General features: G+C 42.1%; 1 protein-coding gene across 1 annotated transcript in view; it reads left to right on the plus strand.

Annotated features, from left to right (window-relative positions):
- TGFBR3 (transforming growth factor beta receptor 3) overlaps positions 1-23,633 on the plus strand; it is a 173,763-nt gene that overhangs the window by 112,105 nt on the left and 38,025 nt on the right. Inside the window, exons 5-6 of the mRNA XM_063136429.1 lie at positions 14,712-14,895; positions 22,292-22,460. Of these exons, the coding sequence (XP_062992499.1) occupies positions 14,712-14,895; positions 22,292-22,460 (353 nt within the window). The remainder of the gene's footprint in view (positions 1-14,711; positions 14,896-22,291; positions 22,461-23,633) is intronic.

Here is a 23,633-nt window from a genome sequence, read left to right on the forward strand (position 1 = left end):
AGCCTCCAACTCCCAGCATGCCTTGGCAGAGAGGGGCAAACCTACCTTAGAGTGATAGGCGCTCGTGGCCTCACCCCTGTTTTGATCCCTGTGGATACAATCTTTCCTCTCTCATCTCACACTATTGCCCCGCTCGTGCTCTTCGCTCCTCTAATGCCATGTTTCTCAGCTGCCCAAGGGTCTCTACTTCCCTTGCTCGGCTTCGTCCATTTTCTTCTGCTGCCCCTTACGCCTGGAACGCTCTTCCAGAACATTTGAGAACTACAAGTTCAACCGCAGGTTTTAAAGCTCAGCAAAAAACTTTTCTTTTTTCTAAAGCTTTTAAAACTTGATTTTGTTCTGACTTTTATACTGTTAGTTTTACTCTACCCTGTGCCTGTTTGGTGCATTCTCTTCCCCTTCTTATTGTTTTATTATGATTTTATCAGAATGTAAGCCTATGTGGCAGGGTTTTGCTATTTTATTGTTTTACTCTGTACAGCACCATGTACATTGATGGTGCTATATAAATAATAATAATAATAATAATAATAATAATAATAATAATAATGAGCATAGGGAAGCTGGTAGCTGCGGGGCACTCGTGGACACTGCAGTGAGCCATGCAGGGTCTTGCACAGCCGCAACCACACAGCTGGGTGGGTGATTCACCGAGATCATCATCAGTGAGGGCACGAGCGCCCATCGCTCCCACACCCTGGTAGGTCCGTCCCTCCCTGCCAAGGCATGCTGGGAGTTGTAGGCTTTTTCTTCCCTGGATGCAAGGCCCGTGCAGAATGTGGCAGCTACTCTGTGATATGGCTGCTGAAGCCTTGGACTGAAAGTCAAGGTCGAATCTTGCACAGCCCTAGATTTTAGCAACAATGTGTTACATCTGGGAGTTTCCAGGATAGGCCCACTGAGGATGCAGTGATAGACTTTGAGAGGCGCACTACCTGCTGCTGATCTGTATATAGGTAAGTAACCTCACTGGCTTTAAAGGAATTGCCTATAGGTTAGAACAGTGGTCTTCAACTGGTCCAGACCTGAGACCCACCTCAGACTCCCAATCAGCTACATGGGACCCACTTTCACAATTTTCTCTATGCCGAACATGTCGGCAACAGCTTTGCCGCCACCCATCTGGACTGATGTCGCCACCCACTTTTGGGTTGCAACCCACCAGTTGGCAACCACTGGGTTAGAAGATTTACAAGACATACACATACACTGTGGCCTACTTAAAGCTGGTAACTGATGTGTCCTGTATGCCTTTCTCGAATGGTTAAGCTGTGTCATTATTTCTGGTGAAGCCTGGTTTGCTTCCCTCCCTCCCCCAGAATACGTTTCAAAAATGTTGGGCCTCTGCCATCAAACCACAGGCAGCTCTTTGGTTTGCACTGAATTTTGGATGACTGTCAAAACGCACTGAAAAACAAGTGCTATTTCTTTTCCTGTGCCTAGTATTTAACGGGAAATCGGGACGCTTCATTTCCAATCACTTGTTAAATCAACCCAGATGTGAGCTGAGCACCAGGCTATGAGGAGAGGAGGGTAGAGTTGGAAATGTATAACTAGTTATAAAACGTGAATAAATAGTGACCTTATATGATTCCAATTCAAAGGAGAGAAGGAAAGGGGCAACTTTGCTAAACGTAATTTAAACATATATATGTAACTTAATGGGATTTTTTAAAGGTTCGTTTTTTAAAATCAAAAGCCATAAAACAATTAACCATTTCCCCAAGCTTTGCTTAAATAATTTGGCAGGTACTTACTTTCCTCCTCCTCCTTCTTAACGTGTGCGCGTTAAGAATATTTAACATTTGAAGTGAAATATATTTTAAAAAATCACTTTCTCATGTTGCTAAATATATTTTAAACATTTGCCAGGAATCTAAATTCAGAATGCAAAGTGATCTTTTTTGTGTAAGCTCTTCCACTTCAGTTTTATTGTGCACTTGGATTTATTTATCCTATATAGAATAATGGGGCATAACATGTTTACATGTATAAATACAGGGCATTTTATTGCACCTTTTATCACGCAACTACATATATTTCAGATTGTCCTTACACTCAGCAGAACAATGCAGACAGATCTCCTTACTAGGGTGTCACCTGTATATTGTGTTACATTACCACTCGCTAAATAGTCATTTATGTCCATCCAAAGTCACATCAGTGCTGTATGGGAGATGATCTACCCTTTTCCATTATTGCTGCTGGTTACTTGTATTCCAGGTCTTTCAGGCACTGGCTCAGTGCAACTGCCTATAGGATCTGGTCATATGACTCACCACACTGCTTAATCAAATCAGACATTCATGAATATACTGATCGCATACCAGTTCAGTAATTTAAATAGAAAATCAACTGATTTGCTGCTATTCTGTCTACACAAATAATTGCTCCTCTGTAGTGATCTTTTTTTTTTTTTTACTGGCAGCTGGCACTAAATCAATTTCTTAGTTTAATTTGATGTCATAAGGAGATAAAAGTATGACTGGAGGTAAAATAAATGGATAGAAAGATGGATGACAGAAGGGATAATTTGGGATCTTGTAAGTAAGCTTTCCCCTGCCTGGTGCCTACAAATGTTTTGGACTCCATCTCATTCCTGGCCATGGGCCATGCTGGTTAGGAATGATGGGAGTTGTAGTCCAACATATCAGCAGGGCACCAGGTTCGGTAAGGCTTTTGAAACTATTGCCCTCCATAAATGGACTGCTTATGACATGGTTTACTCAGGTGTTCAATTTGTCCCTAATATGAGGATCTGGACCTCTCTCAGCTGTCTCTGGTTCATAAAATAATTCAAGCTGAAAATGCCATTAGCAATGTTTAAAGTGCATTTTTTTTCTTAATAAAGCAACATAGTTTTTGAAACAAAAATCCTGGCAAGAAAGATAAACAATCACAGTATCAAAGATATAGACTCTCCTGTCTATCATAATCTATTTCTGGTGCAATTAAAGAAAATTTAGTAAGGATCTCCACTCCCATCTGGTATGAATTTCCATACCTAACTCCTGGAGAAAAAATGTGTACTATTTCAAAAGAAAACTTTATTCCATACACTTTTTTTTAATTATTATTTTTTTACAAAAATATCTCATCAGTGATTTAGAATGAGTTTCTTTTTTTGGAGAGAGAAACTGGTATAGCATTAAATCGCTTTGACTTCCTAAAAGCCATTTTAATACTGGTCCCTTTATGTAGCATTTTATTCAACACACCACAACACCGTGATCAACATCTGTCTTTCATGAGTACCTAATGAAGTTCCTTTCTGTATTTGAAAGATTTCTTATTATTTCATTGTTACAGGGAAAACCTAAACATTTGTCACTGTTAGACTTGCCACAGAATGACTTTTTTAATACTCATAAGTGAAACTAGATTTGATCTGTTTTCATGTTGGACTTTCACTCTGAGTAACATCCCTTTCTTTATACCCTGGCATGTAGTTAGCTTCTTAGGTGATCAGGTCTTTATATGCCATTCTTACGTAACTCAAGTGGCATTCCAGTCTACTGCATCTACGTCCATATTATGTGTATGTGGAAAGAGCTTTGAACAACCTCTGGGCCAAACAAAGAAATTACTATTATTTATTTATTTATTTATTACATTTCTATACTGCCCAATAGCCGGAGCTCTCTGGGCGGTTCACAAAAATTAAATGGCTAGATCTGTACAGGGTAACAAAAGATCAGACTTTTAATTAATTTAGTAATTAAAATTACTAAACAAAAGTTAGATTTATTAAGGAAAACAAAACTTAATTCAGGCATATCAAAAAAGGCACATAAAATAACATTCAAATTAATACTTTGGGCTGGTTCACACAACACAGTTGGCTCACACTGCATGTGTGCAGCCGACACTTTGAATGTGATACCCCCAATTAGGGGTTGAGCTCTATCATATGAACTCAGCCATTGTGGGTTATTCAAGCATTAAATAACTTTCCTATAACCAATTACTAATATTGGTTATGTGAGGGTTGTTTAACCCTTGAATAATCCACAGTGGATTATTCCATTGGGCCATGTGTTTCCACCCCTGATCAGCCTGATCAGGGGCTGCATATTCAAAAAGGCAGCTGCACACACTTGGCTTATGCCATGTCTGCTTGTGGGTTATTTAACCCACGATAATCCACCATATTGTGCAAACCAAGTCTCTATCATGAATACACTATTGATTGTATCAAATGTTAGTCCTACCGAGAGTAGACCAAATGAAATGAATGGGACTTAAATTAGTCATGAGAGTTTTAGTATGTGAGTAAAAATAAAATCTAGTTTACTAGCTCATTCAAAGAGAGCAAAGTTTAGTCTGTGTGTTCCAATAAACAGAAGCTGTTGGCAGATGGGTATCACAATCCCACATGAGAAAGAACTATCAGTAGCACCCTTTGCCAACCAGGTCCCCTCCACATGCTTTGGACCTTGACTCCTGACCATTGGCCATCATGCCTAGGGCTGATAGGAGTTGAAGTCCAAAACATCTGGAGTGCACCTGATTGGGGAAGGCTAATTCAGAGAATATTCTGAAGTTTAAAAATTATCGTAATTAGCCTGTGCCATCCTTGAGATGGGCACAAAAGCTCAGGCAATTTCAGAGGGATAGGAAAGAAAATATAAGAATAATGTTGGTATATATTCAGGAGCAAACTCTGATTACCTGGCAGCAGAAAAGGAACCCCTGGCAGAATGGTTTCCACTCCCCACTGCATCCCTTCTCCCATCTGCTCTGGAGAATTGGGGACCTTCCAGAGCAGGACTGGAAGGTACATTAGAGTCTGCAGGAAGGGACAAAGCAGTGGAGATTGGTGGCTCTGATGTCAGTGGGGCAGTGAATCCACTCTGGGTTTCAGTCAGAACCAGTCAGAATTCTAAAGAAGCTATCCATAGATTTCTGACTGACATCTGGAGCGGATTTACTGCCCCACTGACATAAGAGCCACCAGCTTCCACTAGAAGAAAGCAAGAGGAAGTCTTGTCATGTGAGCAGAAGTCCACTTGCACAACATTGGATTTAAGTCTAAGTTTGGAAGACACAACCTTTCCCTCCATGCAAGGTGTTCTTTTTAGGCCTTCCCTCTGCTGTATCGCCAATGGAACTGAAGCTTCACGATGCAACAGATGGGGTGGGCAACGGTTTGTCAAATCCTAGCACCACCAAAGGAAGAGGGAAGAGCAGGACCTCCCTGCTCAGCAGAGGTATTAAGTGTAGCAGCTGAATTGTGAGAGACATCTGACAATAGAAGGAACAACAATGTACATATCACCCCAAAATGGATGCAGATGATGTCTATTGATGCTGGTGGGATGGTAGACTCTAAATTGTTTTAGTCATTTATATGCCTCTTCCATTTTTGTAACTGCTTACAAAACTTGTGTTATTGCATCCTGTTTTGGGAGATCAGCTTCCTGTAGACATGTGATACATATTAACAAAATGAATCGAGTGTCCGGCCATATTCACAATCTCAGAGGTAGCATGAGATGAAAAAACAGAGGCTGTGGTAGCTGGCCCTGATCTGAACCACTTGACCCTGGGCAGTTTTCAATGAGGAACACTTTTGCTGCAATTTCTCCTCCGTTATCTCTACCACTACCTCAGTGGTAGGACTTTTGCTGCTCACTAAAAATGAGGGCAGAGAATGGCAGGAGAAAAGGCCCGGCGGCAGGCAAGAGGCAAGTGATACACTCAGCATGTGAGACTTTCAGTGGATTTGCGGCCTGGGGCAAGATCTAGACAGATCAGCCGCAACCACCCAGAATTTGGGTCCAGAGGTCTCAGAAGCCCATTTGTACTACCAGGTTGGATGGGAGTATGTAGGCTCCATGCACTGGGGCTGCTTCAGGGCACGGCAAAGTGAGTTCTTCATCCGGCGACCAAGCTGAAATCAAACCCAAGTTGGCTGGCCTGCCACAAATCTGTTGAAAGAGAAGGTAGGTTAGCATTATTCGCGTACAACTCAGCTTTGTTTTCAGGTTGGTTCTGGGGTGAAGCAATGGCTGTGTATTGGATCCAAGTCACATCCACTGATTCTACACATTCACTGCCTTTTTGGGGATTCTTGGCCTTAAGCCTGAGGCTAGCAACTGTAGACTGTAGATCAGCCTTCTCCAACCTGATGCCCTCCAGATGTGCTGGACTACAGTTCTCAGAACCCCCCAGTTAGCATTGTAGTCCAACACATCTGGAGGGCATCAGGTTGGGGAAGGTTGCTGTAGATGCTCTAGCATCAGAGGCTTCTTAAGGCACAGAAGAGAACAACATCTTTGATTAGCAAGCAGTAGGAAGCCTCATGTAGATACTAGGAGCCCAGTGCTTTGTCTTCACTAGGTCAACAGAGCAGTGCTTTCCGTATTTCAAGCTCCAGTTTCCGTCTCAAGCCACTGACTCTGGAGACTACCCTTTCTAGTCTGGACCTGGGTGTGGCAACCATGGAGCAAAGCAGAAGAGATGAGCAGTGAGTTTGGGGTGGAAGGCGAAGGCAATGTTAAGATGTGTCACTTCTGTTAGAGTTAGGCTTCTTTATGGGATTCCATTGTTTCCCAGTGGATGAATAGTTTTAAAGACCAGCCAAAGTTCTCAGATTTAAAAAAATTCTCATCAGCAGAGGTTTATCATCAGATGCCTTGTTTGGGAAGCAAAGTATGGCGGGCCAAAACGTTGTTCTGAGAAGAGCAAAAGAGGTCATAGCCGAAGATCAGAGAATGGGGAGGAAAAGGCCCTTTTATAGAGCTGCCTGTCTATGAAGGCTAGCTTGTTTTCAGCTCATTTTGATGGCTTGCGAACAATTACATTTGTAAGGTGCATCAGGTGCTCATTTACAAAAGTGAAGCGTAAGTGATGGCAGATGGTGCTTCTGTAGAGCTTGTCAGAGTGATTAGCAAAGACGTTTTCATAACCACAGGTCTTGGCAGAAGGGCTGTTAGCCAGCCAGTTGGCGGGCCAGGTAGTCTTCAGACAAATAGCAAGCATGCTTTTTTTGGAGTCATTGCTGAACTAGAGAACCCGGTGAACTAGAGAACTCAAGTTTCCATCTGGGAAGCATAGTCTACTCATCCAAAGATTGAGATCTCATACTTTCCTTCAACAATCTCCTGCTTGCACATATGGGTGTGTTAAACCTGAGGGTCAAGCGAGTTAAAAATAATTTAGAGCCCCAGAATAACGTGGGATGGTTTTCCCTACTCTAACCTGGTGCCCTCCAGATGTTTGGGGCTACTGCTTCCATCATCACTGACCATTGGCTTTGCTGGCTGGGGCTGATGAGAGTTGTCGTCCAAAACATCTAGAGGTCAGGCTGTACTGCTCTGTTATTACAGAAACCCATAACTACCGTGGCACGTAGGTGATAACAATATGGGTAGGTGGGAATAATAACCCTACACACAAACATTCCAGTGACTGCGCTAGAGCCGGGAAGGGAAGCTCATTAATATTGTGCTTCCATGTTGTGGAGATCCGCTGTACAGAAAGAAGATTGCTTCTCCCCCTACTGCTGCAGATCAAATGTACCTTCTTCCTCATTCAGCCACTCCCCTTGTTTCCCAGTGCAAACTTCTTAAATTGCATTCTCTGAGGTGAAGATCTAAAATTGAGCACTTGGAATAATAATGGCAAAATGTCTCCCTGCATGGTTTTGTTGGTTTAAACAAGCATTCAGAGTCGCTCTTCTCAACTTAGGTGATATTACTTCCAACTCCCATCATCCTCTGGCAGTCTCTTTAGCCCATCCTCCTCCGCGTCCCTGTTAAAAGATGCTCAGGAGCTTAGCCAGGCAACTCCAGTTGTTGGCCTTGGAAGGCTACCTTCTCAATTCACAGACACCTTTCCCATTCTGGATATTTCAAGAGCCGCCTCACTCTCCTTGGGCAGATCAGTTCTATGGAGGAAGCAGTTAATGTTTGATGAAAAGTGGTGAAACAAAGTGACGGCTGCCTTTTCTTTCCCTCTTTGGAAGAGTTCCTTGAATTCAGTCCAAAGAAAATAACACGCTTGGCTCATTTAATGTAGCCTTAAGCCCTCATAGTAAAACTTCGAGACCTGGCAGGCTCAACAGAGTCCTCCTTTGCTCTTGCTTCCTCTGCTCACTTTCAGACTGCAACATTTCATGTGATCTTTTTTTTAAAAAAGCAGTTGCATAAAGCTTAATTAGTGCTAATTATTTTGCATTCTGCATTGGAAACGGCAGCAATGGCTGTTAATGCAATAACTTTCTCTCTCCTTCTTCGAGCCTTTTCGAGTCGAGCTCTTTAAATTGGATGGGATCAGAAGAGAGAAGTATGTGTTCAGCCAACACGTTGCGATGCTGTGTTTTCAGGCTGAAAGCCAACAATTCCTGCTGCCAAGCCTGGCCTTAAATGGATAGGACACGTTCTTGGGTAGCATGACAGTGATGGGTCGCTGAGGGTGAGCAGGAAGAGAACTCAGGTCTATGAAGCATGAGATGAATGAAATCCCCCTTCCCAATTATTATTTCCATGTTGACCTCAGATTGTATCTAATACCAGGCTACATCTTCCAAATTGCCAGAATGGTTGGTGGAAATTCCTAGCAAAATAACTACTAACACTTGTTCGCTCTGATACTAGGCCATGAAATTCGTAAACTTAACTCTCTCTCTGAATTTAAGACAGCTTTAAAGACTAGCCTTTTCCAGCAGGCCTACCCAGATGAATGTGAAACCAAGAATTTTAAGATGTGTTGATTTGTTGTACTAATGTTGTTCCCCGCCTCGATCCAAAGGGAGAGGCAGGTAATAAATAAATAAATATATGATGATGATGATGATGATGATGATGAAATAACTTTGCTAATATATTTATATTGTGAGTTTTCAAATGCTGAAGATGACACTACTCAGGAGGCTTTTAAAACACACACACAAACACACCAACCAGATTGTGGCACCTAATTTTAAACAGATGGCTTTTCTGGATGGCAACAAAATGTATATTTTGAATTAGTTTTCAAACAGACCATATGGTAGTAACAGCTTATTGATTCTCCATGCTTTCTTATCTTGCTTTGAAGAGGTCAAACATTGGATGTTGGCAGTTAAAGCCTTATAAATTAAAGCTCTTATAAATTACACAGCATAGGATCAAACTGGACTTATTAATACGTGGCTTACGTTGCCAGCCTAACCTGCAGTCTGAAGCCTTCTGTAGTGTGGAGTTTTGGGACAGTGCCGTGGCTCTCTAGATGCCTTAAGACTGCTTCTTGCTTTTTGGGTCTGATACTATCGCATGGGGATAGGCAACTTCGTGTCTTCCAGATGTTGTAGACTGCAACTTCCACATGCTCCAACCAGCATGGCCAATGGTCAAGAGTGATGAGATGGTAGTACAAAACATCTGGAGGGCACCACATTGCCTAAACCTGCACTACACTATATGCAGTCATGGGCTTCAAAGGAGGTCATACACAGGGCATTTGCACTTATCTATTTTAAAAGCTACACTGGGAGCCCATTTCCTGTGTTTTTCAGCAGTCTGTAAGCTATTCAATCAAGCTCAGTCCTATCTTAGAGGAAGAAAATATAGGAAAATAGATAACTTTTCTTTCATGTCAAATCCCACTGTATGAAGGATTGCATCATAGGAAACTTATTCCGGTGGGAAAGTAGGGACTGTAACATTTGAGCTGAGCACAGAAGCGACAAGTAGAGATAGAAGGATGTGATGGTTTCACTAGGCTCATTAGCTGAAGCACTATGACCAACAAATATCTCCCAGGCAACTAAGTCAACAGTGCATTGCTCCAAATAACAACATGTTGCAAATGGATTTGAAAACACATGGCTGACTTCATCTGGAAGAGCACAGATGTATCCTTAAACAATAGATACATTTCAGCAAACCATTGTTTACACAGAACTGCAGTGTCCTTAACCAATGCTTCTTTCTTTTTTTAAAGCTCAGATTTGGTTGCAAATCTGCTACATTCCCACACAATAAAAACCAGAATGAACTATTTAAATAATAAATCAGACATTAAAAAAATGAAGGGTTATTATGAGCCTCTCCATTCTTCACATATGGTATCCTGGAATGGCATTTCACGGGTTATATGTTTCTGTTCTGACTTACTCTATGGACACCAGTATTCTAAAATTTCATTTAAGGAAATGAATATTATTGACACAAATATAGTATTGGTGGATGTCAGAAATTCGCTCCAGTCTGCAGAAATGTAAGGAAGATTTGTTTTGTTTTGTTTAAAGTTCCATTCCTTTATATCTCTGACCTGTCTGATTGAAATGTTTAGGATCTCATGGACATTTACATGATTTTCATATGTGATGTTGTGGACAGGGCTATACATGTGGGCTCTCCCACACTAGAGGCATTCAAGAGGCTGGACAACCATCTGTTAGGTATGCTTCAAGGTGCATTCCTGCATTGAGCAGCGGGTTGGACTCGATGGCCTTATAGGCCCCTTCCAATTCTACTATTCTATGATTCTATGATTTTCCACTGCTTGAAATACTCCTGATTCTTTGCTCAGCGCCATCAACCAATTCTGCGTGTCGTTTGCACTGGTGAATGTGATGCTCTTTTATATTTCTAGTGTTCTCTTATTATGGGGCGTCTCCATTGGGATCACATAGCACCTCTTCTCTTGTGAAAAGTTACCCCTTGTTTCAAGAGTTCTTTTTCATCCAGGCAATTAAAAAAAAAAAGCAGCATAAAAACTCATCTCTCTTTGCCAGACTAGTTCAAAAAGTTTGGACTAACATTGCTTCAATTCTTGATGATCCCTTTTATTTGTTGCTGGTCATGTGACCATCATAAAATTTATATTTTAAAAAAAGTTCTATTCGATGTAATGCTTCATACATCATTTAAACTAGAGATGCTACAAGAGCATGCCTCTTCGTCTATAAAAGAAGGTCTCCAAATATTATGGTTTTACATTTCATTAAACCTTTATCTGGCAATTTATCTCCTGGTAGTCTGAACACATTTTCCATAAGCTGGGCAAGTGAGAGACTTCTGGAGCCAGAACCCTGAGGATCTATCCCTTTTGCCCAGTTGCTAGCAGGTGTGGGGATCTTTTGAATTGCAGCGATTGCAATATTTTGGATCGGTGGAGAATCACGCATACACTTGGCTCATATGTGATGTTCACAGGCATGTGCTGGCACAGAGAACTTCAGATTTACAAAACTTAACAACTCATCTGGTTTGCAGTTCCAATGGGCTCCAATGCTTCATTCTTAAAAAGAGCTGGTGGTGGTAAGGGAAAAGCACTCTGCACATGCTCATGGACATTTTCTTTATTTTTATTAATTTATTTACACTTCTTGTTTTACTTCTCATATTCCAGGACTCTTATCATATAGAAGGTCTCTCCCATAGCAGGAATGAAAAAAGGCATGTCAGCAGATTGTTCCCATCGTTCCTCAGCACATTCTTATTTTGCTTTGTCACAAGGTTACATTCTCAAGCATAAGGTTATGCATGAGGGGGACGGGGTTGTTCTCAGGGCTGACTAACGGACAATTGGAGTCAGGAGCCACACCAGAGATACAGCCAAGAACCAGAACACAGCAGAGCCAAGGAGACAATTGTTCAGGCAAAGGCCTGTGCTAAACAGGAAGCTTTTTCTTTACGGATGTATGAGAATTTCATCTTTTGCACGCAAAACATTGTGAGTGTGCCCCATTCAAAGCTTCGAATGTGAGCGCAATTATGCTTCCTCTGAAAACATTTGTAAGTTGTCGGATGCGTGCTCATGTTTGCTTCAGTCCCGATTCCCAGTTCGATTTGTGCAAATTTCCTCAGTAGGCTGAAATGGCCCCGCTTTAGTCTATGGAGGAAATTTGCTCAAATTTGGAGAAACTTACGCAAATCTCCTGTTTGATTTCTGCTTGATTTCCACAGGCTTTCCATTTATGCAGAACAAGCAGCAATCGTAATTGGGAATAGGAATTGGGCACGAGATGAGCTGTGAGACCATGTTCGGAGAATCCTGACCATCTCAAACATTACTCGTTCGCCCTACTTTGTTTGCTCTTTCACTCAAGCCCATATCCAGACTGGATTGGTAGAGCAGTACATGAGAAGTTTTTGCTGTCCAGGCAGTTGCTCCAAACTGCAGCCTTGACGGCTCCCCACATAGGACAGCTGTGCACCCAGCCAAGGGTTCCTGATTCTAGCCCTATCAGCCCTGACAGATATGCAGAACCAAATTATGCTATCACAGCCTGGTGCCCTCCAGATGTTTAGGACTACAAGTCCAACCATTCCTGACCATTAACCATACTAGCTGATCTTTATACGAGTTGTAGTCCAGAACATTAGGAGACCACCAAGTTGCCACCCTTGGTGTAGTGCAAACAAAGCTCAAGTAATTGAGGAGCTGAGTATCTTCCTAAATAAAAGATTCATGAAGGGATTTTCAAGTGTTGGAGGGCTGCTCCAGTGCCCACAGATTCCTGGTATGTTTTGAAGGCTTTACTGTTCTGATCCAGGTGTGTGATCGGTTCACTGCAAGCTACAAGTTAATACCATCCAAGAATTACTGAAATGCCAATTGTTGACAGAGACGTGAAGGAGGTGACATGATAGACAGGAGGCAGTGAAGCTCTGGTCATATCCTCTGCGTTGACAGAAAAGGAGCATAAACCATAAGAACATCTCCCTGTGACACCTCGCTGCCATCAGAGCGTTTGCTACACAGATGTGATATGGTGTGAGCTCTCCACAGCAGTTTAAATGTTGGTTTGTAAGCCAATGACTCTTCACATAGCAGGCTTAATAACAAGAATCCTATGTCTCAAAAACATTGTTATTTATTTATTTATTTATTTATTTATTTAAGGATTTTTTTTTATGCCGCCATTCAGCCAAAAAAGGCTCTCATGGCGGCTTACAAAAGTATTTCTTGACAGTCCCTGCCCACAGGCTTACAATCTAAAAGACATGACACAAAGGAAAGGGGATTGGGAGGGAGGAGGAGGAGGGGGAAAAGGAAAGCAAATTCAGGCACTATAATCTTAGTTGTAAAGTTCAGCAGTTACAGTTGACAGCAGGAGGGAGGGGGCTCTCAGCTGGAGCTGGACCCAGGCACGGTGGAGAGGGGCCTGGCTGCTGCTTCCTCCCTCACTGGTGGCCTCTGCAGAGACAGTTGGTAGCAGGAAGGAGGGGGCTCTGAGCTGGAGCTGGACCCAGGCACGGTGGAGAGGTGTCTGGCTGCTGCTTCCTCCCTCACTGGTGGCCTCTGCAGAGACAGTTGGTAGCAGGAGGGAGGGGGCTCTGAGCTGGAGCTGGACCCAGGCATGGTGGAGAGGTGCCTGGCTGCTGCTTCCTCCCTCACTGGTGGCCTCTCATATCATATGGATATGATCAGTGGATAGACATTTATAATTATTTGACCCAGAAGCTCTTAATAACTCCTATCTGTCTCTTAGTGCCAGAGAAGTTTCTTTCATTGCTCCAGTGGGGTTGCTGGGATTTCTTCTGATGGAACTGAGCAGAATTTGACATCAGAGCATGGTTTAACTCAGGCTGTCCCATGAAAATGCTGAATTTGATTAGAAAATGCCAGCATCACTTCCCTGAGGAAGAGTGTTATCCCAATAGTCCTGGCTCAATATATGGCACCTCCACATGTTAATTCAAGCCCTTTATTGGTACACTGATGATGTTCCTCTGAAGATGCCTTACTTGGTTTCAAACTGTTTGTGAACCTGAATGTCACAAGTGAAGTAGAACGAAGTCTTCCCAGGGATATAGATAGAGAAATGGTGATCATGTAGTATAAACCATCCCATAATAATTGTGGCTGCAGTGCAGTGAAAGACACATTGAAGTGGATTCTATAAGGATGGGAAATCTCAATAAATGCAACAGATAATGCCTGTATCCTGCTTTCCGTTACACAGAAAAACAGGATCCCTGTGTAGACTTGGTGTCTTTGCTTTATATTTCATTGACCTGATTGGCAGTGTCTTGCAGGTGTCTCAGTTTACCCTTGGAGTTCTCCCACCTTCCAAGGGCTCTTTGGTTTATTTTAATTTACTGTTTTGCATGTGTTAAGAAGCTAATAGGTAAAGCCGCTTCCTCCACTGAAATCAATGGGGAAGGCTGATAATACAGGACATTGAAGTGCACAGAGACCTGTATTAGGAGCTATATCTGCAGCAGTTACTTTTGAAGTTCCTGCTTCAAATGGCATGATCATAAGCTGTTAGTTCTACAGTAATTTTTCAACCCCTTCCGTGGGTGGGATCACAGATGTCTCTTAAAGTAATGAGTGGAAATATCTGGGTTGGATCTTCTTAATTAGGTAGTATTTGTGCTTTTGTTTTGCTCATTCAATAATCAATGCATACAGTGGAGAAAGGTCTGTTATCCTTAATTTCTAACATTTTGGGCACACATTAAAAAACCACCTGGACACCTATTTTTCTGTCAAGAAAGTAGCAATGAATGCCCCCCCCCCTTTCAACAGAAATACATTTTCACCTGAATGGAGCTTTTATCTTCTGTAAGTTCACTGAGGAGAATTCAACCTTATATTCCCTCTTATGCCGTATTTAAAGTGAAAGCACCTTGTCCAAATGGTTTACAATATTGTCTGTTTAACAGATGTTATGGCAAGAAACCCTGCAATGAGCAGGTTTCGGTGTGACGAATTGAAATGACTGTTCCAGGTGACTTATCACATTAAAAGGATGTTTCTGTTCTCCTCAGGTTTCAGCAGGTTCCTTTGTGCTGTTTGAGAAGGAAAACTTCTCCTTGTCGGCCAAAATAGAGGAAAAGCCCCTCCCACAAGGAAATAAGTATCTGTTACAGTGGGCCCAGAAGGAATATGGGGCAGTAACATCTTTCACTGAACTCAAAATATCCAGAAACGTTTACATCAAAGTGGGTGAAGGTAAGTCTTGCAAACAGAACTAGTAAGAACGTACATTAGAGAATGGGATTTTATTAAAGTGTATTTTACAAGCTCTTGTTTGGGAATTTACTTATCAGCATTGCTTCCTTTGCACACTTGTCATGGCAAGAGTTGGAGTACTGTGTGTGTGTGTGTATAGCACCAGTTATAGGGAGCAGTAACTGGAGACCACTGTGCCAAATCTGGCCCTCTAAGGGGTTCCACTTGACACACACACCCAAGTTGCCAACCCAGAGGTGGGGATGAGAGGTGGAGGGAGCAACTGTTATGGCAACAGGATTTGCCAGAAGGCCAGTCTGAAGGACTGTGAAGAGTTTGGCCCTTCATCTCCCTGCTTTTCAAAGTGGCTCTCTGGACAACTAGTGACTGATCAGGAAGTTGTTATGATTAGATGTGATAGCGTTATAAAGTTTAGACTTAGTACTGCTATACTTACTTTGTGTTTGTTACCACAGGTCCTGGTTTTAACTCAAAATGTGGTGGTTATTTAAGTATAAGCATATTTGTTCCGAAGTTGAATCCCATTGAGTTCAGTGAGCTTTGTTCCCGACTAAGCGCTTAGGATGGCAGCCTTAGCTCATGACTGATCCTTTCTCATTACAATCTTGTCAGGAAGCTATGTTAATTCTCATGGCAGAGATGGAGAAACTGTGCCAGAGTTAGATTGGTTTGTCCTGAGGCTGAGAAAGTCTTTCCCCATATTTACAGCAGTAGAGCACCTCTCAGTGTAATCCATTTTTATGTCACAGTGACAACGGTGTCATTCTTTGGATTTTGAGAGAAGTCCTAGGTTCTTCGTTTCAGTCTCCAATTTGTGGTCACTGAGATGGACTTTATTTTTTAAACAACATTTCTGTGCTGGGCAGTTCGTAGTAACAGGATTTGGGATGAGTCTTGTTACTTCAAATTGTCCATGGTGGGTCTACCATATAATGATGCTGCATTATCACCTATATATATTTCTTTGTTTAATTAGTTTGTCCACTTGTGCATTTGTTCTGTAACCTTTGTGAGTTGCTGAGTTGCTCCTTCTGTCTTCCTATACCCCTGTTGCACAGAAGGATTTCACAAGGCATTAATTACTTAACAATAGTTCAAAATCCACCTCAATTAACTTAGCGTTCCAGTTTCAGTGCTGAAACGCCCTCTCTCCTTTCAGCTTTGTTAGCTCCCGGACTATAATCCCTTTGGTTCCTGATTATCCTAGTGTTAAACCTTTTAAGAAAAGAGTTACAGCTGGAGGAAAATCTTGCTGCTGATATATAACCTTTAGCAATAATAATTTTATTCAGGAAAGCTGATATGTGATGAATGGTTCTGATACATTCAGAAAAAGTGTCCTCATATTGTAACACCAGCAGCACTCCCGCTTACGCCAGCTTTGGTCATGTTGGCTAAGAATCAGATGGTAACACCTAATTTGTATAGAAAGGAGCAAAACACGCGTTTTCCCCAGTTTTAAGGCAGAGACGCTGCCCAAAGAAAATGGTATTAGGTTATGCTGCTTCATTTCAGGCAGGCAAGCAAACTGGCAGCATACTTTGAAGGTCTACTCCCAGTGCTTTTCTTTCCTTGGCAGTTGTTGCTCCAAGCATCTACATAAGGGAGAGGGCCTTTTCAATGGTGGCCCCCCAGTTATGGAATGATCTCCCCAACGAGGCTCGCCTGATGCCAACATTGTTATCTTTTCAGCGCCAGGTTAAGACTTTTCTCTTCTCCCAGGCTGTTAACATATGCTGAGTTTTTTTTTAACTGACCCCAGAATAGTTGATTTAAATGGATATTACTGTTTGATGGTTTTAAATTTCTGTATATTTGTTTTTAATGTTCACCGTTTTTAACTTTTGTAAACCGGCCCGAGAGCTTCGGCGATGGGGCGTTATATAAATGTAATAAACAAACAAACAAACAATCCTCATCAGATATCTTACTATTTCCAGTTCCTATTAAATGAACCATGCAGTAAAGAAGGACAAGTGACAGTTACTAATATTAATTAAATTTGTGTCTGAAGGCGAGTTTTAGATGTGTTGCACAAACATATTGAGAAAGATCAGGTGATTGGTAAATGGATAAATACTTATTATAGTTAAAGAACAATTTCTGTCTTTAAGGAATTCTTTCTACATTCACTTGTCCACTTAGGAATTGCTTTTCCATGAGAACTCATAGAAAAACCGTAATGTTTAAGCATGTTCTATTTAAACGAAACACATGTGATGTTTAAAGGCTTACTACTAGGGTGACCATATGAAAAGGAGGACAGGGCTCCTGTATCTTTAACAGTCGTATTGAAAAGGGAATTTCAGCAGGTGTCAATTGAAGTGGGTGAAATTCCCTCTTCATCACAACAGTTAAAGCTACACTAGCTATAGTAGTGGCCAGATACAAAAGAGGGCAGGGCATCTGCAGCTTTAACTGTTGTGATGAAGAGGGAATTTCACCCTCTTCAATTAACACCTGCTGAAATTCCCTTTTCTACATTACTGTTAAAGATACAGGAGCCCTGTCCTTTTCATATGGTCACCCTACTTACTACCATAGGTCCTTATTGCCTGATCTTCGCCAGGTGACATTTCTGTGTTAAGGACCTATGTGATTGGTCCCACCAATCACATGGGGTGGCAGGCCATAAATTGTTATAGAAATGCTGTAGATGTATCCACAGAAAAGCACATTCCCCCCCACTACGTCTCTAATGTCTACAGGCCCCCCCAGTAATGACAATTAATAAACAAGATGCAGCAGTCTGGCTGAACCTTGGATGGGAGTTCACCTGGGAACCCAGTGCATGGTGTCTTAAGTTCCAAGATGGAAGAAAGGAAGGATATAAGTGCAATAAAATGAAGTTTGAAAACACTGACCTGGAAAGTAGGAAACTGCTATTGTATTATTTTCCATAAACAAGGATGTGAGAATTCCTAGTAGAATAAATAGACCGTAGGTATGTAACAAAGGTGCCCCTGTTTTGAACAACAAACTACATCATGGCAAACAATGTATCTGTCTAATAAGCCTTCACTGAGATTCAGAAAGGAAAAGTAGGACCTGCAGTTTTGGAACAAACCAAGATAATGTTTTGAATTGGTTTAAGATCCTAGCTGTTGCATAGATAAGGATAGTCATGATAGCTATAGCTTACCTCTAGTATCGGTGGTAATATGTCTCAGTATATCAGTTGCTGGGAAATATGAGTGGAAGGGTGCTATTGCACTCAAGTCCTATTTGTGGACTTCCCATAGGCGTATGGATGGCCACTGTGGAAATAGAATGCTGCACTTGATACCCTTTGGTCTGATCCAGCATGGCTATGCTCAGGTTCTTATGTTCTTATCTGATGTTCCAGTAGTGACTGATTTTGGGTGCTGAACTAGATCTATCATTGCCCTTGGTCCCAGTTGACCACTCGTATCTATCTGTCTATCTATCTATCTATCTAAAAATCAACTCTTGAAATTAATAACTGGAAGAAAATTGTATAGATCAGGCTCAGCAGAATTTTATATCAAATGGCGAAATTTGACCGGGTCAATGCCTCCTGTATCCCAATTGGCTGTGGCGCTTGTGGGATATTTTGGTGTTGTTGTTTTATGTTTGTTAGTATAATTCTAGCATCTGTAACTGGCACAAATTACTTTACGTTCTTCTTTCTCTTGGGACTTTACTATGAGCTTTGTGATTTTGTGACAAAACTGCATTTTCCATCAGGCTGTGCTTTTCTACATGAAATTTCACTGTAAGATTTCAGAGCACCCTAGTTTAAACTGAGGGAGCGGGGGTGGGGTGGAGGAGTGAGAGACAATGTAAAATACTCTTGGTACATTTTTGGAAATTGGAACAAACCAATTTTTTAAATGGTTTTCATTTTGACTCCCCTTTAAAATTGCTGAAAACAAAAGGATAAAATCCATTTTGATCCATCTTTAAAATGATTACTTTTCTTTGGAGTCAAAGTCTACACCTGAGCAACTAGCAGTGGCTCATAGTAACCTAGGAAGCTGTCTTACGCTGAGTCGGATCATTTGTCCATCAGTATTGCCTATTCCAGTTGCTCTTAAAGCACTGTGAACCGCTTGAAAATTGCTGTGGAATTTGGCAAGACCATTGAATCAACCTTTTTTTTGTTCTACAAATCAAAGCTCATATTTAAATAACCTTTTTCTTCTTTACCAGCATTTTCATTATGAAAGCCACAGGCCCTAGGCCTGGCTTCTGGGAAGAAACCCTTTTACTTCGTCTGTTCAATAAACTAGTTCTGGTCGAAAGATCTGGTCTACACTGACTGATAGTAGATCTCCACTGTTTCAGACAGGAGTCTTTCCTAGCTGTATCTGGAGATGCCAAGGATTGAAACTGGAACCTTTTATATGCAAAGCATGTACTTTATCCATGAGTGTTGGCTAAGAACAGATGAAGAGCCATGCTGGATCAGACTAAGGGTCCATCAAGTCCAGCATTCTGTTCACACAGTGGCCAACCAGCTGTTGACCAGGAACCCACAAGCAGGACATGAGTACAACAGTACCCTCTTGCCCATGCTCCCCAGCAACTGGTATACATAGCCCCACTGCCTCTGATACTGGAGGTAGTACATAGCCATCAGGACTAGTAGCTGTAAAGTTAACTAAATAGTATAGGAATTAGAAAATAGCAGCAATAGTGATGTTAAAAGTTTAAGTAAACAACTGAAAGGAACTGAAATATTGCTGAGACCCTTACTTGGAAATATTGTTGATTGGAACAGGGGAGGTTCCAGAAACACATAATGAAAATACAGGAAATCACTTACAGTGAATTTGTGGAGATTTTCTTGGAGAAATGGTTGGCAAGCCATTTGCCAGTTTAAAAATATTGTGTTGCTAGTATTGAGAATTAAATTTGCATTGCTTTTTTATGTGCATTAATTTGAGTTCAGCATGGACAACGTCAGGATCACTTTCCATCATCTGTGTGGGAGGAGTTGGCAGAGTTTCTGCTGCTTTGAGATCCCATCTGGCAGGGTACTTAACAGATGTTTGGGGAGTGCTCTTCCAAGCTATATGAATAGATTTAGTCTCTCATAGTTTACATAGAAGGATCCTCTAGAGAAGAAGGCAAAGCGAGCATTCAAAAATCATTTGATATGAAAAGGGGTTGAAAATAAAACTGCCAATCTTGTAGCGCCTTTATGCAAAACTGTGTGTGACCACACTTGGCATACTGTGTAAGCAGGGGTCCCCAACTGTTTTGGGCCCATGAACATATTTTGGAATTTGAGGAACTGCTGTTGGCACCACCAAAGATGACTGCCATGGAGGATATGGCTAGTCACATAATAGCTATCATGGGAGCCTGGCTAGTCTAAAATCTGTGTGTGAGGGGAAGAGAAATGGCGAGTCTAGAGACACGAGGAAGGGGGAAAGATCCAAGCAAAGAGGTAGAGGGGAAAGAAAGAGCAAGGCTAGAGGCTTGGGTAGAGAGACACAGCAAGATAAAGGGGTGAGTGAGAGAGAACGAGCAAGGCTAGGGACTAGGAAAGCCAGTGTGGTGTAGTGGCTAAAGTGTTGGACTAGGAGTCGGGAGATCCGAGTTCTAGTCCCTGCTCGGCCATGGAAGCTCACTGGTTGACTTTGGGCCAGTCACAGACTCTCAGCCCAACCTACCTCACAGGGTGGTTGTTGTGAGGATAAAATGGAGAGGAGGAGGATTATGTATGCTGCCTTGGGTTACTTGGAGGAGAAAAAAGGCAGGATATAAATGCAATAATAATAAAAATGCAATAATAGGAAAGGAGAGAAAGGAGGCTAGGGATGGGGAGCTTCTTTAAATGAGCATTTTATAGCACGCTCATTATTGGACACTCATGGATGTTTGTGGGTCATTCTGATGATGCCATCAGCCTCCTGTGCATCTCCCACTCCATTTTCCCATTCTAGCACTAAAAATAAACCTCAGAAAACCCAGCTTCTGGGATAAATCGATATTTGCCTGGTTTTCCTGCCATGTGCAGGCAAAGTTGCACGATAAAATGCCCACTAGAGGGCACTGTCCCATTCAACTTCATTGAGGCTGTACAAGCCATGCATGAAGCAGAGCCATGGTAAGGGAACGCGATTCCCCACCCTCCCACCCCGGTATGAAGGAGCTGGGGGAAGGGAGAGAAGTAGCAAGGAAAGGCATTTGATGAAGAGAAATAACAAGAGTAGAGGCTGAAAGTGAGGGGAGAGAAAGAGCAAAGGGGGAAAGGGCTGAAGATTTGGTGGGGCCAGGAAGCAACTGTTTCTGTCTCTTCCTGCTCACTGAGTAATTGATCAGCAACTGGTTCAGGAACAGGAAGGAGAACCCGGCACCCGAACGTTTTTGGCATAGTATGTCGTCTGAACAGGACCAAAATTAGCATTCCCTCACCTTGAAAAGCTTGTTGGTGTCATCCTATGCATGTCCTTTACTGGCAGGACTTTTGTGGTTAGAGAGGAACAGAATCCTCCAGAAAATAAATTTCAGTCGGTTGCATCCCCCTTTAAATTGGGCACAAGTCAAACTGAGCTTGTTCTGCCCTTCAGTCATTTCCCTGCCAGTCTTCCCTCCACCTTCCCCTCCCCCAAAAGCCTTAACTTTGGAGGGGGGGCGGTAACAGCTGCAAATGATGCACAAAAAGTGTCCTGCTGGGGATCATGGGGCTTGAAGTTCAAAAATTAAAGCTCAGCCCCATGATCCCCAGGAGGAAATGATGCTCAGCAGAGCTCAAAAGAGGATAGGCCTGACTTGGGAATGATGTCAGACCTTTTGGGTGGCGGGGTGGGTGGGAATCGACGTTTCAGGCTCCCACTTCGCTTTGAAGTCTTGCACTGTCCACTAACCAGGTTTAAGCATTCTGGCTGCCCCAGGCCTCTGCTGCTGTACAACTGTAATCCTTTCCAAGCCCCATTAAAGCAAATGATGGAATCAAGATAGTGTATTAACTGTGATTCGTAGATGGGAGGCCCTTAAGTTATGATCCAGTGGAGTTGGCCCACACTGTTTTGTCCCATGAGAAGGAAAGTGTCCTGAGTTTTTCATGTAGCTAGTAATAGGAACCCCACACAAGTTCCAAATGGTAAAGAATATTTCCCCAATCTATATTTGTCTCCTGTCTGCTGCCTATCAATTATAACGTCTTGGAATCTGCAAGTGGAAATGCACTTCGTTTATAAATTCATTATTGTGTGCTAACAGATTTTCCTGGAATTCTGTCCTCGGTTTCTTTTGAGTAATAACCTATTTGAGCAATAACCAGTTGGCTTGTCACTATGGTAAACTTAACCTTTACAACTGTATTTGATAATCTAATAACGATTCGGTAGAACTGCAGCATGTGTTAAATACTTCTCCCTCCTCTCTTTCTCTCCCTCTTTAGATCACTTTTTCCCTACAAGATGCAAAATAGAAAAGAACTTTATTTCTCTGAACTACCTTGCGGGATATCTACAAACAAAGGCAGCAGAGGGTTGCATTGTGTCCAGCATTGGCAACGAAAGAGAAGTTCATATAATTGAACTAATCACACCAGACTCTCATCGATACACGTAAAGGCCAAATCACATTACATTTTCCAAAACCAGAAAGAGCTTCACCAGTTTGATTTCAGCCCATTATGAAGCTTTAACAGCATGGAGCAGCTGTCAGAGCAGCCCTCCAGGTGTTTTGGATTTCAACTTCCATCAGCCCCAGCCAGCATAGCCAACGGTCAGGAGTGCTGGGAGTTGTAACCCAAAACATTGCACAACATCAGGTTAGGGAAAGCTGGTGTAGAAGAGAAGTGAAGTATGGCAATAAGAAGCATTTATTGGTGTTCTCTCAGAATAGATATGCTAGAAAATCTGTGAATGCATAATGGGGGTGTGGGGGTGGGGAGTGGAAATAGCAAAACTCTCTAAAAGTAGAATTGATATAAATGCCTTTCGATTGTGGTGCTTTGAAATAAAGCGTTCCAACATCCTAGGGCAAACGTTTTGAACGAGGGAGAAATCTGGTGCTTAGTATGCAAAGAATATTAAAGCAGAATGTGGTATTTTGCCTTAAAATTATGAATCCAAGTGTCAAATTTGTATAAGGTCAAAAATACTGCTAAGAGGAATAAAGATGTTGGGCTTTGGTCTAAAACTCTGAGGAGGAACCTTAGTTGATTGTGCCCTGTTCAAACTCTGCTTCGCCCCTAGAGTGCTTCCATGATCTCTGGAGAACTCGTTAACATCTAGTACCATAAGTGGTAGGAGGGGGAAGCAGAGGAGACCAAGATCTACCCCCCCCATCTCACCCCAGTTAGGGTGGCCACTTACACATCGCCAAAAAAGAGGACACCAATTTGCATAGTGTTCACATATGCATATTAGGTGTACATTTAGAAAGAATAACTATTATTTAAAGAGAAGTACAAGACATGTTACTGTAGTAGAAAGACTGACTAGGAGGCCTGTGTGCCTCCTCATTCTGCTGTGCAAGTGCTGCTAAGAGTTGATGGACAACTTCAAGTCCCTGTTGACTTTCCCTTCTTATGGTTCTTTGCCTTTAAACCAGACTTGGGCCTAATCTACACCAAGCAGGATGTTGCACTATGAAAGTGGTATATAAAAGGCAGGAGCCACGCCAAGCAGGATGTAGCGGTATGAAAGCGGAATATGGTCTGTGTCCATGGTCCCCAACAGGTGTCAGTGCACTTCAGTACCGCTATAAAGCAGAAGTGTGGCTCCTGCCTTTTA

This window comes from Elgaria multicarinata, chromosome 1 (genome assembly GCF_023053635.1).
Source record: "Elgaria multicarinata webbii isolate HBS135686 ecotype San Diego chromosome 1, rElgMul1.1.pri, whole genome shotgun sequence".
NCBI lineage: Eukaryota > Metazoa > Chordata > Lepidosauria > Squamata > Anguidae > Elgaria > Elgaria multicarinata.